Raw genomic sequence first — 19,403 nt, forward strand, 5'->3', positions numbered from 1 at the left:
TGGTATAAAAACTCATATAGCACGAGTAGGATTCGAACCTGCGACCTTTTCATTCTCACACGGCCGGTCTTAACCACTGGGCCACCACCGCTTCTCGCACTAATGTCAGTAACATAATATCTAAACACATATAAATCTAAGTAACAGTACTGGTGTACTAAGACACAAAAGAAACGTAGAATATGAATGCTCTAAGTCAAAGGTCGACATTATCTAATGTTTACTCATCAAGCAAGATAATAAAGGACAGTTTAACAAAACTTAAACACGTTTATTTCAGTATAAATAACTTAGTAGCTAACTGGCACGAACTCAACCTCATTCTTCAAATCAACAGCGTACGTTGTTGCTTCGACTGGTGGTTTGGATTGTATCTCGTTCGTTTCTATATCTCTGTTTTGGTCATTGTCACCTCTGTTTCCTACTTCAATGTTGTCATCATCAGTGTCGTCCTGTCCCATCTCCTCGCGACTGTGGTTCGGTGCTTCCGTCGTGGGCAACTCCGTTTCTGTTAGCTCAGTAACTGGTTTCGCTGTGGCGTCTTTATTGAGAGAGAACTGGATAGTTAAAACGTCTTTATCATAGCTCCAAGTTCCAGATAGATCGATACCATCCGGCAATGTCCTTACGTCTAGATAGCTTCTTTGATTCCCTTCAGCTGTCTTTTGTACAGCTTGAACCATAAGTACTCCTGTACGGGCTTTGACCGATATTTCTTCCTCTTTATATCCAGAGAGAGGTATTATGATCTTGTATTGGTCTCCATCGATACCTTCCCTGGAAACGCTGCTTGGAAAATGCTGGTAGAAATCTCTTAACATGTCATCCATCTGTTTCATTTCTGTTGCCAGTTGAGCCCAGAAGGCCCGCGTATCGAACTCGGTTTTGCCAAATCCTGGGTAATTAGGTGGAGGCGGACGTCTGAAACCAGGTCTGTATTGGAATTCTTCTGAAGATCCCGAATCGAATTCCCCGTGGTGATGGTGTCCATAATGAGGAGCTGCGCTGGCGGCAGCGATCACACATATAAAGAATAGGCTGTACATTTTGACGATGTCAAATAAAGACTGACGCTTGTATCGAAATGTCGGTCAATTTATAGGTTCAGACTAGGGTTATCAATTCGAAACGTTCTGGAGTCAGAGCTTACTCAGAGGTCATGTTGCTTCTAAGAATTTGCGATTGGATGTTTATAATAACTTGAGTCTTATTTCTTGGGTGATTGACAATAATTTTGCATATCAAGTGTTTAACGTTAGGCCATGCCCCGACACGAGAGTCGTATTCATCTCCCTCGTATCTTTAAGGAAATGAAGTTTATTTTTAAAACTATTTGTTGAATTTCTACTTAAGTTCCTAACTATTTTCGTTATCAGAATTTTTTGTTTTTGTTTGGCGAAGTCTAGTTTTGAACGTGGTATCAGAAAAGGGTAATTATTATTCCATATATAGAAAGTTATTTCGTTTCTTCTGGAATTAGTTTACGGGTGTAATACTTCTAGTATCAAACCACACAAGCTTGAGCTACGTATTGAGCTCCACGACGCAGCAAATTGCAGGTCCAACGTTCTCCATAATTCCCTATAGGTTTTGACACTCGTTAACATACGTCGAAACTTGGAAAAAAAAAAACAAAATGGACGGAAAGTGTTTTAATTTACTGTTCCTGAGCTAAAAGGCGAGCACCTAATCCATTAGACCACATAATATAAGTTAAAATTAAAAAAATAATAGAATTATCGTATTGTGTTTGTTGATGACGTCATTATTTACGTCTGTATGATGATTCATTACTTCTTAGTAGAGTTAACTAATGACCAATGGATAAGTAATTAGTATTATGACATCATAACATTTTATAATAAAAGAACCTCAAAGTACCTATACACTTTCTTATAATCTGAATAACTAGTTGTTCGCCGTTAACTTAGACATAGCGAATTAAGAATTTCGTGAGGACAATTTTGTAAAAACTCATCGAAAATAAATTTTTGACCGTAAATGAAAACCGATTTTGTTGCTTCACAAACTTGAAATTCTATTGACATATATTGAAAAGATCCTACATATCTTTTAAATTTCATCAAAATCAGACCAAGAATGGTTCGAAAGTTATCGCCTTACAAACATAAATGCATCAATACATACATACATACACACACATCCATACAAATAATATATCTGACTCAAGTTGATTGTGTGCATCGGAGACGCAGTATAAAGTTAGTGTGGGCCGTTGAGTGGCGTCCATTTATTGTTACTGTTGTCCACTATCTCGGTAAGACCCGGGGCTTTGAGGCGTCACAGCCAAGGGTGCGTCCAGGAACAAGCTCAGATGAGGGATATAGTTTCGAAATGTATTGATGATCCTTTCAGAAATGTATTGATGATCCTTTCAGAAATGTATTGATGATCCTTTCAGAAATGTATTGATGATCCTTTCAGATATGTATTGATGATCCTTTCAGAAATGTATTGATGATCCTTTCAGAAATGTATTGATGATCCTTTCAGAAATGTATTGATGATCCTTTCAGAAATGTATTGATGATACTTTCAAAAATGTATTGATGATCCTTTCAGAAATGTATTGATGATCCTTTCAGAAATGTATTGATGATCCTTTCAGAAATGTATTGATGATCCTTTCAGAAATGTATTGATGATACTTTCAGAAATGTATTGATGATACTTTCAGAAATGTATTGATGATCCTTTCAGAAATGTATTGATGATACTTTCAGAAATGTATTGATGATCCTTTCAGAAATGTATTGATGATACTTTCAGAAATGTATTGATGATCCTTTCAGAAATGTATTGATGATTCTTTCAGAAATGTATTGATGATCCTTTCAGAAATGTATTGATGATACTTTCAGAAATGTATTGATGATCCTTTCAGAAATGTATTGATGATACTTTCAGAAATGTATTGATGATCCTTTCAGAAATGTATTGATGATACTTTCAGAAATGTATTGATGATACTTTCAGAAATGTATTGATGATACTTTCAGAAATGTATTGATGATCCTTTCAGAAATGTATTGATGATACTTTCAGAAATGTATTGATGATACTTTCAGAAATGTATTGATGATACTTTCAGACATGTATTGATGATCCTTTCAGAAAATTCACACGACTATATAAAACCCCAGCGATCATTAACACAGTTTGATGGAGTACCGTTGGAGCAAACAATGAGGATTATTGGAAAACGTCGGTGATAGATTGCATATTGCGACGAGATTGCATTAATGCAGTGTTTGAATTGCATTGTCTAGTCTAGGAGCTATGTGTAAAATGTTTATTTTTACTTATAAATAGGTCCTGTTTCACCATATTCTGATAAAATATCTTTTATAAATGCGAAAGTTTGTGAAGATGATGTATGTGTGTATGTTTGTTCGTTTATTGCGACCGAAATGAGCGAGGTCTACAATTCTACTTGAGGCAAAAATAGATTTTTGCGTGACAAACATACATACATACAGTATGTATGTTTGTCACGCGATAAATTTTCGAACGTTCCATTAAAAACGAACCAACGCGCTGGTTCGATTTTGATGAAATTTAAATGGTATGTAGGGTCTGCCAATAGAATTTTTAAGTTCGTGGGGGTAACAAAATCGGCTAAGCCGTTTTTGAAATATTCACAATTTTGTAAAAAAATATAGTGTTCCCGAGGTCTAAATTCGTGGCGAACAACTAGTAATAAAACCATTTCAATTCTAATATACATATTTATCCTATGGAAGTAATATCTAATTATATGTATGGTAAGTACATGTTTGTTTGTTTTAACGAGTTTATCTTTAGAACCTTGATCAACTGACAAGTCAGTTAAATAAATAAGTATTAGATATTTCTCGAAACAATTTCATGAATTTGTTTATAGTGATATTTATTTTATCCATAATAATTTATCTGAAACTTCTAAGAAAAATATAACACAGTTGAGTAAACACAGATCTACTCAAAACACAGTGACACATATAGGTGCGTAGGCACTTATACAGTTGTTTATGAAGGAGACTTCAGAAAAAAGTATTTATTCCCATTGAGGATTGACGTCAAACAGGAATGAATGAATGAACAGACGGCTGGTTATAAAAACCATGGAATTCAAACTCAAATCATTTATTCAGAAATTAGACCTTCACAGGCACTTTTTCTCGTCAATTTTTATATTTATAGTTATTTCTCACAAGCAACAAACTACTGGCATTTCGGAACAACCACTGCTGAGAAGAAATGCCGAAAGAAACTCATTTGAACAGTGTTGGTCCCTATCATGCCAGATCGACTTACCATTATTGTTTCTTACAATGCTTTTTTTCTAATAATATATAAAAGTACATAATGTACATAGTCAAAAGGTATATCAAAACAGGTTATGATTGTGATCCGAGTGCTGATTATAATATATATATATATATATATATATATATATATATATATATATATATATATATATATATATATATATATATATATATATATATATATCGATGTGAAACACAATTAACTTACATGAAAATATATGAGAAACGAGATGACCAGTTCCCTCTGGCAGCACCCGTTCACGAGTTGACGCATGGGACAGCCATCGCGTAGCTCAACCATAATAGAGGGAACCTCACGAGCCGGCACACGACGCCACTACCAGATTGACCATTTGAAATTTTAGAATTAGTAGGTACTCCGTTTAAAACTGAATTGAATCTTCGAATGAGGACATTGATTCCCGTTGCAAAACTGGATGTTTATCAACAAGTCTAGACCATTCTACTTGCAAAAGCAAAGAAAATGTAGTTCATTAAAAGTCCGTTTTCTTTACTTTCTTGACAGACTGTGAGGTTTATTTTTATCCTCTGACCCCGGGTTTCGCGGCGTCACAGCCCAAAGTACAACCGGGAACACGCAAAGATGAAAGAAAGAAAACTGAAACTGCAGAAGAATTTAATGGTAATTAGTGAAATATTATTTTTCTACAAATTATGCTAACTAAACTAAGTTTATTGTCATTGTTACCTATATCCAAATCAAAAGGTCGTATCGTGATTAGTTGATTTCATAAACGCTCCCACACGGCACCCTCATCCGTCGACGGATCGACGCAGAATAAAGTCTACGTTAATGCACGTCATTGTCAAAAACAACGGAGCAAAACGGAGTGGTAACGTGCTAGGTACGACGCAACGGAGCGACGCGACCGACGACGGGGCCAGGCTCTAGAAAACTTGTTGAAGAGACATCTAGCGGTGTAATCCAGAACGTGCAAATAACATGAAAATCTTGATGCTTTTAGCACGAACGTGTCCTATTTCTGCCAGCTCCGTACTGTCGCCGAACTAAGACATATGCCGACGCGAATGCGTGAACCTTGCGCAATTAGTATGAATGCTTTTATCGACCGCAATGAAAAACCAGCCATGTATACCGAATCCGCCAAAGTTTGGCAAACTGTTCGACGACTGGAGCCGCATTCTATTGTAAATTTCTTTACCTAGACAACAGTAGTACCTCCCTCCATATCCGAAATACCACCAAAATGTAGGTTTTCGCCGGACTTGGCGGATTCGGCATACATTGCTGGTCCTTCATTGCGGTAAATAAAAGCTCTCGCTCTCATACAAACTGCACATGTTCATTCACTCGCGTCGCCAAGTTCTGCAAGTGTAGTGTAGTCGGTAACAAAAATTGACTAGCTATTAATTTCCACTTTTACATGAACAAAAAAATATTTTTTATATTATTATTTTATTATTATTATTTTATATTAATATATATATTATTATTTTTTTGGGCTATCCTAGTCATCCTTACTAATTATGAATGTAGGTAATTAGCTACTTGACTGGGCATAACATAAAATGTATAGGTATTAATTAAATGTCACATGAATTGATCTTTTTTTTTGTACTACTAAGTAGGCAAACAGTCGATTACGAGAATTTATATTACAAATGCTTTTTGACTGCAAAATCCATGACGTCACTATTATAGGTAATTTTGTTTTTGACATTAGAAAAAACATCCTGATTTGTCTAATTGGAAAGTAAGTAGCCAATTAAAGAATAAGAAGCAATTAAATTCAAGAAGCGTACTTTTCAGTGAAGGTTTTTAGAATCAGAACGAAGCAAAAGGTACCTATAAATAAAATTTGAAACAATTGTGACTAGAATGTCATTTATTTAGGTAGGTATTATATACCTAAGTAATTACTGGTAAGTACATTTGATTATAAGTAATCATACCAAAACAATCAAGCATAATACAATTATCAATAGGCATTCAATAGGAATGTAAATTGTAAATACACGAAACCTTAAAAATAACATCACTTCCACTGAATACTATCACTTCAACCTTGCTCCTCTTGACCAACATGTTCAACTTGCTTCCTCACTGGCCCAGTCTGCACAATAGGCACGATCCTTTCATTCTCCGCCTTCGGGGGAGCCTTCAAAGGAGCTGTGATGGTAAGAACTCCGTCGGAAGATAACTTCGACACAACGGTATCCGGGTCAATCCCGTCCGGCAAGGGATACTTTCTGGAGAAACTCCTTGATATATAACCATGTTCATCTTGCCTCTCTTCGTGTTTTGCGTCGATCACTAAATAACCATCAATAGTTTTCACTGAAATTTCTTCGGGCGCAAAATGCTGAACGTCTAAATTCACTTGGAATTTGTCTTTCTCTAATTTGATGGTTGATCCAGCGTCATTAGCGGCTGCTTTAAGGTCCCTCCAGTTTCTGAAGTAGTCTGGTCCTGATTGGGGAATAGCCACTATGGTTAGGTAGTCATTTGGTGTTAGTCCTAGACCGAAATGTTGGTCTAACAGCTGGCTTCGCGGTCTTGCACGTTCCGCTTCTAAGTAAAATGGATATCTGAACATTTCCAAGGCTTTTCTCTTCTTAATTGACGATAACACCAATGATTTCACAAATTCTTTCTTTGTTGACAAGAAATGCCGGTTCGCAACGTAAGTAAGTAGATACTTGTAGTGCGCTTACCAAGTCACTTTGCTTTCGTATGAATGAATGATTTCGAGGTATAGGCGAGCGCGAGTTTTATTTGCCAATAGCGACATCTGTCAGCGACGGGAAACATCGAGTCTTTTCTAGAAAGAGCGCGATGACTAACATTGCGCATGCTCGACTCTTCGAGGGATTTTATTGATTAGTGTGGCGCGCCAGGTGTTGATAATATTTTCTAAGTCTTTTTTTTTAATATATTCAGCAGTGGTCATAACGGGGCTGCGATGATGATATTGTTCCAGTAGACATAATAGATGATGTAAAAAAATCTTTTAGTGATTATAAAATTACATTGGCATTAAATGAATTTAAAGACTTAGTAAATAAAGTAACTTTTTGTGGAAAAAAATGGAAAATAATAGTTAATTTTTTAAAAGTTTATTTTTTAAAAGTTTATAAAGATTTTATTAGTCAAAATTGCTACTAAAAAAAACTAAGAAACGGTTGTAAAAACAAGCTTATAAAAAGCAATTTGAAAAGCTTCTCTGAAGGATGAAGGTCTGTAATATGCACTACAGTTTGGTTCTATTTGCGAACTCAACCTTACCAAAATGATACAATTTAATTAGTCCTAAAAGTTTATCGATTTTCCTATTTTTACCAAAATGTCTTCTCATCTTGTATATTAAAACAGGCGTTGTACCTAATTTCCAACACGATGTAATATGATTTCAACTAATTCAACATGGAAAATGGAAGTTTGATGGTGAATTTGTAGAAGCTATTTAGGACTAGAAGCGAAAGAAAAACTGGAACGTGCCATCTTCCTCCTCCCGTGCACATTGTAAGAATCAATCAAGGGAAAGGTTTATATACTGAAGATTATTTTCATTATACCATACAGCCAATCTTGACCTTTAAGTTTAGAAACTCAAGGTTCTGTCTACTCCGTAAGGGATATGGACGTGACTTTGTAAATCTATATACTAACATTAAAATATCTAATCACCAAAATATATTGCACTATAAAACATAACCTTAATGTTCAACACACCTGCTTTGCAAGTAGTATCGCTACTCGACACCAGGATGCGCTAGTGGTAATACAGAAGTTTCTGGAATAAATTTGTTCTAGTCATTACTTTAGTAATAATAGACCATCAATTAAAAAATAAATTTGTTTATATACTAATAACTGCATTGTTAACGCTGATATTATTACATGAACCAAAATAAATTATTTCAGTGTTAAAACCAGTTTTAAAATATCCTTCACTAGATGGCGGGGCGAGTTAATAAAGTTATTTTTACACTTTTGTTTGTTTATATTGAAGTTTATATCGTGTTTTGACAATTACATATAATATCTTTAGATTTATTTCGTGAATTGTGTTATTTTCCTTCTTTATGTTTGAATATCCTTGAAGCTCTGTCTACAGTAACTTGAGATTTTGAGATCTTCAAGTTTTGAAAGTACCTATAGTAAAAACATCATTTAAACACTTACGGCGGGAATTTAATAAGCTGTCTCCGAACTAAGACAGATGCCGACGCAAATTCGTGAACATTGCATGTATGAGTGCTTTTATTTACTGCTATGAAAGATCAGAAATGTATATTGAATTCCCCAAAGGTCGGCAACTATTTGGTCATATCGCTATAATTATATCTAGCTAAACTACTTTGAAATTACCATTATACACTTCGGCGTTACATCCACTAGTTGCTGCACGTTCACGGTAGCTAATGTTTGATCCCGAATATCTTCTAAATTTCATCATAATCGTCCCTGCGATTTAGCCGTGAAAGCGCGATAACCAGACAGTGAAGACAGATTTTCGCATTTATAATATTAAGTATGGATATACGAATTATAAATAGGTACCTAGCTAATTACAAAAATGTAAATTTAATGTGTGTTATTTTTTGTTGTTGATCTATGGTGATAAATGCACTCTTTGCCCGTGGTACAGTTTAGTTATCCAGGTTAACCGGACTACGATAAAATAATATTTTCCATAGTTGATGAGATCTCCCTCCACGTCTGATTTCAACTCTGCATGTTCGAAAAGGAAAAGAAATATATTAAAAAATATAAGTATTTTAAAATATTTTACATAGTAACTCAAAGAGTTTCAATTGCGATATCTGGCTGTAAAGAAAGTAGAAAGAACACATTTTTTTCTCTATTTACCTGCGCGGTATGTCATGGGCATATATCAAGCACTGAAAACAGGAGAAACCGATAGACTGTCTTTTCCGTGTGTTATTTTCGAACCTTAAAAAATGTCGCTTATACCTCTTTTAATGGAGTTGAACCGACCTTCGCGTATACAGGACCAGCACTTCGCCTTAGCATTGACTCCTGAAGACATGTTGACTATAGTTGTTCCTCAATCGAATCGTGAGTACTATCGTCCTTGGCACCAACTGTCCAACGCTTTAAAAGACGTAGGATCTACAATTAGAAACGACAAGAGGAAGTTCCAAATCAATCTAGACGTTCAGCATTTCTCGCCTGAAGAAATATCTGTGAAGACTGCCAATGGTTTTCTTGTAATTGAGGGTCAACACGGGGAGAAGAGAGATGAGCATGGTTGGGTTTCCCGTAAGTTTAGAAGGCGATATGAATTGCCTGAAGGCTGTAACTTGGAAGCTGTTGAATCTCGTTTGTCATCGGATGGAGTTTTGTCTGTGACTGCTCCACTAGAGTGCGCTAAGGCAGACGAAAGAATCGTTCCCATCATACAAACTGGGCCATTAAGAACCCAACTTGGGGGTCAGAAAGCGAATATTGGCGATGGCGAACCGGTAGAAAAGGATCCTATTGAAAATGGTCAGTAACCCGGCATTGATCCACTGTCATTACTATCTCTAAATTAAACTGAAGGATGCAATCATTTATTGTCTTCAAGTATGACTAATACACCAAATAGTTGAATAATACACACGCGGTTCAGGTAATATGAATTTTGAGCAGGTACATTGTAATAAAATTTGAGCAAGTAAATGCAAATTATATTTTATTTTATTTATTTATTAATTTAAGCGAACCCATGGCCCATTAAAATAAATTTTCAGTGATAGATTTATATTATATGTATATCGTGTGATATTGTCATCATTTGTATTATTTATAGCTCCCAAACCGGCAGATAGGTTTATGCCCGGGCTGGAACTGAAAGAAAACGTTTTTGCCCTATGTGATCTCATAAATCTCTGACTACCTACCAGCATAGGTACCATAGTAGGGTAGAAAATGCAAAATAGAAATATGAAATTGTAACAAGGCGATGATAAGGCGAGTAAAATCTATAGCTACCTTCAAATAGAAAATGTTTTATGGAATTTTAGTTCATATCTTGTAATTGCAAATTATTATTAGTTTGTTTACTAAAGATACATAAAAGGTAATAAAGAATAAAACAAGCATAACATTTTAAAACAGGATTTATTACATAGACGGTAAATTATAGCACATTATAGCACAGATAATAATCAGCAAAAATAATCAGTCTTTAAAAAAATACTATTTACAATGCACATTTCACTTCTGCTCTGCATTTTCAACTATTTCTGGAGATCCAATCTGTTTTTGTATAGGTCCTGTATGTGTTATTGGCACTATACGTTCCCCAGTGGACGGTAAAGCTAAAACTTTCGGCGCAGTGACTGTCAAAATACCATCAGAAGATAATTTAGACTCCACTGTATCCGGCAAGCATCCTTGTGGTAATACGTACTTTCTCACGAATTGCCTTGAAATATATCCGTGGTCATCTCTCTTCTCTTCGTGTTTCCCTTCAATGACAACTTGGCCGTTGAGAACTTTGACGTTTATTTCTTCTGGTGAAAAATGCTGCACATCCACATTCACTTGGAACTTCTCGTCATCAGCAGTGATGTTTGTGCTGACATCGTTGAGTGCGAGATGGTTCATAGCCGCAGATATCTGTTCTATAGGTCGCATGAGTCTCCCCAGTGGTCTGAAGGCATTGTCCCAGCCTCTCAAATATTGTGGCTCGCTGAAGTTTCGCGCCAAAGAAAATGGTGAATATCCGAAAAACTCATCTGGTCTGAAGAATTCCCTCTCCATGAAACGGAAAGGTCTTTCCAAATCGTAAAAATATGGCAACAGCGACATTTTTGCGTGATCACTTTGGTTTTCGTTCACTTCTCCTAGTTTTCTCACTTGTTATATCGTTATTATGACTGACGGGATGCGCACTCTGTTTGCTTATATAAGGCCGAGTTGTAATAGCGCCACCTACTAGGAACTTCGCGAACAATGTAGAATGGATTCTAGAATTTGCGCGCTCTTTGCGCCTATTTCTCTCCGTCTTTCGAAATACTTTCTATGGAAACTGGCGCCATCTCACGGTGAATAGCCAGAACGAAATTAAAGCTATTTCTGGATGTATCTAGATTTTTCGAAGACTGGCCTTGATTGGCCTTTGTTGTACATAGGTACATACAAATCATACAAATATTGTATGTAGAAGTAAGTACCTAGGCGATTATGCAATTTCGAGGGTTCATACATGACATAAATCTTTGATAGATTAGATTGGTTATTTTGTATTTGCCGTTTTTTATATGCCGAAATATGTCTTATTTAATATTTTAATTACCTATAATTATCACTTAATTGCAGAAAAAAATGAACATCAGTTGAGAATCACTTCAAACGAATCTTTATAAAGTGAATAGGTAATGTATCTTCATTCTTCATTGCTATGTGAAAATTAAAATTACTTTCGAAAAAAATATTTTTTGAACGAAGTAGGTACTTAATTTTAATGCACCTGGGTGTGTAAAAGTAGACTAAAAGTGTGTTTAGGTAGTTTACCTGGCCTAGGGAGAACAATAGGTATAAGTTTATGCAGAGGTAAGTTGGCATAAGATGTCCATTTGGTATTCATTCTTATTATATTTGATAGATTTAGGTACCTATGTAACTACATTGTATTAAATTGATTAGTTTTAAATATTCCCTTGATCTTATTTTAAGCCTTATTTTGTAGCACTACTTGCACTGCAATCAATAGAAAATATTAAGTAATTAATTAATGAAGCTATTGACTTTACTATCGTAAATGAGCAGTTATGTACCATATCAATAGTATATAAAGAATGTTCAGTTTATTCCCGCTAATATCCCAAATAATATTATAAATGCGAAAGTAAGTTTGTTTTTTACCTCTTCACGCGTTATTTACTAGACCGATTGTTATGAACTCTGGTACACGGGTAGAAAACAACCTGGAATAGCACATAGGGTACTTTTTATCCCTAAATTCCTACGGGAGCGAAGGCCCGGGGCGCAGCTAGTTAGGTATAAAGGCGAAAGGCAAAACATACGAAAATCAATGTTTGTTACTTCTATACACGTTCAAACGGATGGGTCATTTTTATAAAACTTGATATTGAGGTAGCTGATACTTTGGATTAACATATAGAGAATTTTTTATACCTCTTTAGGTAGCGATTCCCTTAGGTTTTGATCAATGTCTGAGTCATGGCGCTAGTATATAAAGTAGATGACGCTAGTGTGCAAACAATTAAGAACGTAAGTATTGTTTTTTACGATTAAATAATTAAAACTATTAATAAATCGCGGACTTTTTGAACAAATCCTACCTGAATCGCATACTTTCGGGATAAAAAGTGTATATTAATCCAAGCAGGAGGTACCTCAATACCAAATTTCATAAAAAATTTGCCTAGCCGTTCGAGCGTAACAAACATACAAAATTGCGCCTTAATTATATTAGTAGAAAGTGGGATTTTCTAATCTCCCTGTTATTTTCTCAGCCATTGACCGTCGCGGCCCAGGGTCCGGGAAAGTGGGATTTAGTATGTACCTATATTTATATAAATAACTCGCTAGTTTAACTATTAAACTACATCCCGTATGTTTGTTTATAATTAAATGTGAAGTCAATAGTTTATCGACATGCTCACAGTTACATCGTTGTTATAAACGGATGGACCTATTGTGATAAGCTCGAGCTAAAATGGAGGTGTTTTTGTGGACTTTTGTAGCGTTTTCTGTTGTATTGAACCGGTAAGTATTTTTATAATTGAATGATACAGAAAACTACTCCCTCATTCTCGCGTGTTCTCGGCAACATTCAAAGCTGAGACGCCCCGAAGCCCAGGGTTCAAATCAACAATTGAATTTTGAAGTGGCTATGCTTTTATTACCGGTTGCCTGCCTGGCGTCAACCCTCTTTGTGGATGCTAATATGACTATAAGCTATTAAGGCCTTCGTACGACATCAAGGGGAGGATTTTGAGTGGTCCTATTCTAGGGCGGGACCACACGCCACACATGCAGAGAACTACATTATACCCATACTTCCATAACAATTTTATAAATGCGAAAGTACCGTCCATTTGTGCCGCTTTCATGGCTAAATCGCTGGACCAATTTTGATGAAATTTCGTAGCCGTAAAATCGTTCAAACATTGGCTTTTTTTTCAAAAAAACCCGCTCTTATGGGGGGAGGGTAAAAGTTTACATGAAATTCATGTTTGTTGCGCTTTCGCAGAAATTTTCACGCGGGCGAAACCGCAGGCACAAGGTAGTAAGAAATAAAATCTTAGCTTAAGATTTTTGAAGTGAACACTTCTTTAGCGTCCTTGTGCATTTTTTGTGAAGGGTGAAAATATTAAACTCGCGTCAGGACACGTGACCCTGACGAAAATTCGTAAGATGTTATGCACAACGTTAAAATTCAAGTTTTCACTTCTGCCGGCACTCCCGGAGTGCAACCCGGGAGGTTTTTTTTTCCTGTTTACCATGATTTTTCAGTGTGACTGGCAGCCACGTTCCTGAGAACTCCGGAGTGTGCTTCCCACGGGGATTCGCATTCGGCGTCGCCACTGCCTCTTATCAGATAGAAGGCGCTTGGAATATATCAGGTACAGTCGGCTCCAAAAGTTCAGTCACACATTTGAAACTTATTCCTTAGAAATACCATAATATAATATTTTACCTCTGCACTTCTGTTTCTACTGTTTCTACTAATATTATAAATCCGAAATGTACCTATGTTTGTTACCATAGATAAAAGACATAGGTATATTTTGGTAAAATTTGTGTGAGAGGGCTCACACAAATTTTTACGCTACACGGGTACAATATAACCCGGAATACTTCATAGGTAGGATACTTTTTATTCCGTAATTCTCACGGGAGCAAATTCCTAGCTGGCAGCTAGTTTAACCTAATTTCAACCATAACAATAGCAACATAAAATCTATATTTAAGCAACTTTTTATTTTTCCCAGGCAAAGGTGAAAGCATTTGGGACCGCTACACTCACGCGCATCCTGAGCGAGTGTTCGACCACAATAATGGTGACGTGGCCGCCGACTCCTACCACCAGTGGCGAGAGGACGTGGCTCTCCTCAAACACCTGGGTGTTAGCTTCTACAGGTTCTCTATATCGTGGTCCAGGATACTGCCTAGCGGGTTTAGCAAGTAAGGAAGTTAGATTTGTTTTTTTTTATTAAAACAGCTATGAAGTATTAGTTGATTGTTGGTTGCCAAACAAACAATAGTTTTACAAAATGTTAGTTTTCATATCAAAAAGCCATATGTAATATCGATAGTGCTATCGACAAAACTATCACTGTAATATGTAATGACTGTCAGTGTATATCAGTAGTGTTGGTAGCGAAGATCAGTCTATCGATAGTAAGTATTTAGTATTATCACAGATTTTAATATACTTCCAGTAGTAGTAGTAGTATTGTCATAATTTATCAACCAAAAACTCAAAAACGATCGATAGTATCGATCATTAATATCGATAGTTTGCCAATTATCGTGCAGTGTGCGGGTTTCCACACGCTGTTTACCATTATCGGAAGCAAGTGGCAATTTAGGGAAATTATTTATTTCGCTTACATGAGTGAGATTGGTGTACAAACTCATGAGCGACGTGCAGAATTCAGCCTTAACAACATATTTCCTAATAAATGTATTTTTAGATGCTCCTATAAGTGTGTCGAATATGAAGAAAAAAATATCCTAAGATGTGGATGCAAATATATTTTAATTTCAGTGAAGTCAACGAAGACGGAATAAAATACTACGCGGAGCTGATATCAGCGTTAGAGAGCAATAATATAGCACCAGTGGTGACCATGTACCACTGGGACCTGCCTCAGCCGCTGCAAGACCTCGGCGGGTGGACCAACCCCATAATGGCTGATTACTTCGTTGATTACGCTACAGTCTGTATTTTAGAACCTTTTCTTAGTTTTCCACATACTTTTAATGACTCCAGAAGAAAAAGAAATGATTGACGACGTAAAGCTAAGTTTGATATAAAACGAAAGAGAAAGATATAGTTGTCTAAGTATGTGTAGTGAGATGGAGAGTCTCCTTCAAAATTATTTCCGCGCAGGTCATGAGGTGGTTAATATTGAATTGTATATTATAGAAGTATTTCCTTGAGCAACTATCGTCTATGTGCTATGCATCTGTCAAAACGTTTGAAGCTGATAAGGGGACTGACTCGAGTTCATCTCAATTATTCCATGTGCGCAGTGCGAAATTGCTATTTACATCTTACCGCCGCGTCGATTCGCAATAAGACGCAGCGAATCAATCACAGTGCGCCATTGTGACGCAACGACAACCACACCGCAGTGTGGTTGGTTCGCTTTGTTTCACTTCGAATCGACTCGATAGTCAGAAGTGAAATGAAAACTCGCACTCAACTTGTTGTTGGTCTGTGCACCCCCTCTGAATTTGGAGTATTACGAGTGTCTTCTGCCTCAATTTATGTAAATAATATGATCTACCTACTAATAGAATTTATATGGAGACGAATCGCGCGATGACCAATAATATGTCGCCATGTCTCTGTTGCAGGTTCTATTCGACAGATTCAGCAGCTCCGTAAAGATGTGGATTACCTTCAATGAGCCCCTCTCCTTCTGCCACGACGGGTATGGAGGGGACGACGCGCCTGGCGGGAGATCCAGCGGGATCGAAACTTACATGTGTGGACATAATGTGTTGAGAGCTCATGGGAAGGTGTACAAGTTGTATCAAGATAGAAAGAAGCAGAACAAAGCTCCAGGTAATACGTGTTGATATTAATATTAATTGGTTACCAGTATATTCGCATTTAGTAGTAACTAGGTAGGTAACTTCTAAGTCTTTTTTTCTCCTATGTCCTATTAAGTTGCATTATTAGATACGCTGATGTCAATTAGATATTTTTATTTCGCGCTTCTCTGTTTTATCTTTGAAACTTGTGTTAACAACGGCAATGTAGATTTACGGATCAGATTTATTTAATCCAATTTATCTATCAAACTATACTTTCTTTTGAATAGCTATTTTAGCTATACGAAAATGGTGAAAAGAAATTACGGGACGATCGTAGTACAGCTGCGATCCAGCTGAAGATTTAGCGCTATTGGGGGCCAGGTGTCTATATGAGAATTTCCCAACATATTGAATTATTTTAAGGATGGATTGGCATCACCCTAGACATGCCGTGGATGGAGCCGGCGACCACAGCCCGCGAAGATCAAGAGGCAGCTGAAATTGCGAGGCAATTTATAGTATGTATCGTGCAGTCGCGTGATTACCGTGTCCGGAAGAGAGGCGCCACTAAATCGACCGTTTTTCGTCGCACACTCATATAATAAAACTGTAACAACCCAGATCTGTTAATCAGTGCTGGTTACCTAACTCATCGTCTCATTAGTTGAGGACACCAGATTTATCTACGTCTGTTTGAGTAGAATTTTGAAATATCTACACCTTACTTTAGAAAAAAAACCAAACCAAGAATTTTGTTTTATATTGAAATATTGTAGCTGTTATTTCTACTTATCCAGTTCGGCTGGTTCGCTCACCCAATATTCTCAAAAGAGGGCGACTATCCAGAAATCATGAGGAAACGCATAGATGAAAAGTCCAGAGTCCAGAACTTTGCCCGTTCCCGTCTCCCGCATTTCACTGCCAACGAGGTCCGGAGTATCAAGGTAACTATCATATTTTACGTAAATGATGATAATGGGTGGTTCGCAGAGTATTTTTACCGCTGCGGCTGCGCGGTCATTACAATCCGTCAATTTTCTTGAGGAACTAATCATTTCCAAAATCAATCATTTATAAAATTGACATTACTACAGTACAGAATAATAAATGTACAGTCATAAGGTAAAACTCATTCTTGTTTTTGTTAAATTTTGATAAATTGTAATGACAGCGCGACCGCAACGGTCGAATCGCTCTGCGAACCACTCTGATATGGTGATCCAGAATGGGTGAAGTCATAAATGTCCTTACAAACGCATCTATGAATGAAAACGCCCGTCAAGCTTCTACACAAGACAAATTATATAACAAGAGATAATTATATATTTGTTGTAAAACTATTTGCATGCTGTGACAATGGCCGAACAGGCGATTTATATTTCGTTATTGTGAAAACAATTTAAAATGAGCAAACGCATATAGAACTTTAAACGCTGGTAACTATATTAAAATAAATAACCTAGTATGAGATGAATTCCTTTAAATTACATCGAGACATATCGTGACATCGATATCGTGATAAGATCAATACAATTTTTCTTTACATTCAAACTTGAAGTCACATTATTACCCTCTTCAAAAGCAAATATTCATTCGGTCATTCATTCCAATTTGACGTACTCCTGCTACAGTGCTAGTCTCCAAAGAACTTGTCTGACCACGACTGCCTGTAAGACCATACTAAGCAGATGCTTGTAGGTGTGATGAAAAAACGTCTGCTGTGACGTGTAATAAATCGAATTGTATTCTGGTAATACTTGGAAAATGTTGACATGAAATCTCTTACTACAAGTCCGTTATTGCCTAGAAATTTTAATTAAGTTTTTGTATCTAGGGTTCTTTCGACTTCCTTGGCCTGAACCACTACACCACCTACCTGGCTAGCCCAGCGGAGTCACACAGTCCTGGTAAAGAACCAACATTTGAAGACGACATGGGTGTGAGGATAACTCAGAAAGAAAATTGGCCTAAATCCAATTCAACTTGGTTGAGGGTAAGTTGTACGGGAGTAGGCTTCATTTTGAAGTTAAAATATCAGCACACGTTCTCTCTCTCTCTCTCATTCTCGCCTCTTCTCGCGGCTGTAAGTTACGACGCCCAGGGTCAGTGGAAAAAATAACCCTTAAATTATGAAGATTCGGCTGGCATTTTACAACCGACTCTTGCCTGACGTCAACCTTCGTTAGGAATAATATCAGGCCGCTTGCTATTCTGCTGGTTTGCCCACCTCTAAGCAGGATTTTATAACCATGGCCCGTCCAGGGAAGGCCATCGGTAAGGAACATTAAAAAAGGCTGAAGATGATGAACCGACTTTTGCTTTTCAGATAGTACCTTGGGGCTTCAGACGGGCACTAAACTGGATCAAGACGAGCTACAACAACCCGCCGACATTAGTCACAGAGAACGGCATCTCCCTCGCACCAGGCACCCACGATCCAAAAAGAATCAACTACATTGACAGCTATTTGCGCGCGCTACACGACGCCATCTTGAAAGACAAGTGTCATGTGATCGGATACACGTACTGGAGTTTAATTGATAATTTTGAGTGGATGAGAGGGTTTTCGTAAGTAGCTTCTACTTCTTAAACGCCAAATCATGAAATTATTTCATCATAAGGTTACTTGGGTTATCTCTGCGCGTGTAACGACGCCATATTGTAAAAAATGTCACATGTAATTTTAAGGGGATAAAAGTTGGTTTTCGTTGTCATTTCGTAGTCCAAATAACTAAAATCACTTCCCATTAGGGGTGCATAGCCCCAAAAAACAATAACAATATCTCCTTTATTTCAGCGAACGTTTCGGTCTTTACCAAGTGGACTACACGTCTCCGAAGCGCACGCGCACGGCTCGCCTCTCCGCATCTTACTTCGGCCAAGTAGCGAATACGTTGTGTTTACCCGAGAATTACGTCGAATATACTGTGACCAACTAGACATGAAAGTTTTACTCAAAGACCGTGTTTATATGTATTACGTTATATACATTCCAAGAACTTTTCGATGTAATGCCGACTACACACTATGGCCGAACTCCGACTCGGATACACACGCGAATATTGCGTAGTTAGAAGTTTTTTATTTACCGCAAAGAAAAACTAGCAATGTATTGTGGAAATGTTCGGTGATAGTAAATAGCGGGCATAAGGTATTGATTGCTATGTGAAAAAGAAAAAACAAGAAACGGTGTCCACCAAAACAATTGTAGGAAATACAGTTTAATAAAACTCTTGATCATGTGTGGCGTAATAAATAAAACAAATTAATAAAAATTTGACAAAGGCGTGGATTTACCCCCCATAAAAATAAAGCGAAAGAATATTTCGGGTGTTGAA

At 36.9% G+C, this 19,403-nt stretch overlaps 5 protein-coding genes across 5 annotated transcripts; 2 read left to right on the top strand and 3 right to left on the bottom strand.

Moving 5' to 3' along the window:
• Positions 1-250: 250 nt before the first annotated feature.
• Positions 251-1,076, bottom strand: LOC128678214 (uncharacterized). The gene has a single exon (XM_053759609.2). The coding sequence runs from the start codon at positions 1,044-1,046 to the stop codon at positions 291-293; it is 756 nt and encodes a 251-aa protein (XP_053615584.1). The 5' UTR covers positions 1,047-1,076; the 3' UTR covers positions 251-290.
• A 5,105-nt stretch (positions 1,077-6,181) lies between these two features.
• Positions 6,182-7,138, bottom strand: LOC128679939 (protein lethal(2)essential for life-like). Its single transcript, XM_053762481.2, has one exon. The coding sequence runs from the start codon at positions 6,908-6,910 to the stop codon at positions 6,374-6,376; it is 537 nt and encodes a 178-aa protein (XP_053618456.1). The 5' UTR covers positions 6,911-7,138; the 3' UTR covers positions 6,182-6,373.
• A 2,034-nt stretch (positions 7,139-9,172) lies between these two features.
• Positions 9,173-10,018, top strand: LOC128679529 (protein lethal(2)essential for life-like). The gene has a single exon (XM_053761835.1). The coding sequence runs from the start codon at positions 9,279-9,281 to the stop codon at positions 9,834-9,836; it is 558 nt and encodes a 185-aa protein (XP_053617810.1). The 5' UTR covers positions 9,173-9,278; the 3' UTR covers positions 9,837-10,018.
• Positions 10,019-10,426: 408 nt separating this feature from the next.
• On the bottom strand, positions 10,427-11,225 carry LOC128679522 (protein lethal(2)essential for life-like). The gene has a single exon (XM_053761827.2). It carries the CDS (start codon positions 11,134-11,136, stop codon positions 10,540-10,542), a length of 597 nt encoding a protein of 198 aa, XP_053617802.1. The 5' UTR covers positions 11,137-11,225; the 3' UTR covers positions 10,427-10,539.
• Positions 11,226-12,918: 1,693 nt separating this feature from the next.
• On the top strand, positions 12,919-19,248 carry LOC128675045 (myrosinase 1-like). The gene is made up of 10 exons (XM_053754138.2): positions 12,919-13,059; positions 13,810-13,919; positions 14,289-14,481; positions 15,068-15,239; positions 15,883-16,093; positions 16,489-16,583; positions 16,863-17,009; positions 17,900-18,058; positions 18,392-18,633; positions 18,863-19,248. Exons 1-10 carry the CDS (start codon positions 13,010-13,012, stop codon positions 19,002-19,004), a joined length of 1,521 nt encoding a protein of 506 aa, XP_053610113.1. The 5' UTR covers positions 12,919-13,009; the 3' UTR covers positions 19,005-19,248.
• The last annotated feature ends 155 nt before the right edge of the window (positions 19,249-19,403 follow it).

Source organism: Plodia interpunctella, chromosome 2, assembly GCF_027563975.2.
Source record: "Plodia interpunctella isolate USDA-ARS_2022_Savannah chromosome 2, ilPloInte3.2, whole genome shotgun sequence".
NCBI lineage: Eukaryota > Metazoa > Arthropoda > Insecta > Lepidoptera > Pyralidae > Plodia > Plodia interpunctella.

What these genes read in the sequence shown, in the direction of transcription:
- LOC128678214 (XM_053759609.2), bottom strand. Translation starts at nt 1,046, where the DNA reads ATGTACAGCCTATTCTTTATATGTGTGATCGCTGCCGCCAGCGCAGCT.
- LOC128679939 (XM_053762481.2), bottom strand. Translation starts at nt 6,910, where the DNA reads ATGTTCAGATATCCATTTTACTTAGAAGCGGAACGTGCAAGACCGCGA.
- LOC128679529 (XM_053761835.1), top strand. Translation starts at nt 9,279, where the DNA reads ATGTCGCTTATACCTCTTTTAATGGAGTTGAACCGACCTTCGCGTATA.
- LOC128679522 (XM_053761827.2), bottom strand. Translation starts at nt 11,136, where the DNA reads ATGTCGCTGTTGCCATATTTTTACGATTTGGAAAGACCTTTCCGTTTC.
- LOC128675045 (XM_053754138.2), top strand. Translation starts at nt 13,010, where the DNA reads ATGGAGGTGTTTTTGTGGACTTTTGTAGCGTTTTCTGTTGTATTGAAC. An exon ending in ACTTCGTTGATTACGCTACA is followed by an intron (nt 15,240 to 15,882) that starts GTCTGTATTTTA and finishes TCTCTGTTGCAG; the next exon opens with GTTCTATTCGACAGATTCAG. An exon ending in AAATTGCGAGGCAATTTATA is followed by an intron (nt 16,584 to 16,862) that starts GTATGTATCGTG and finishes CTACTTATCCAG; the next exon opens with TTCGGCTGGTTCGCTCACCC.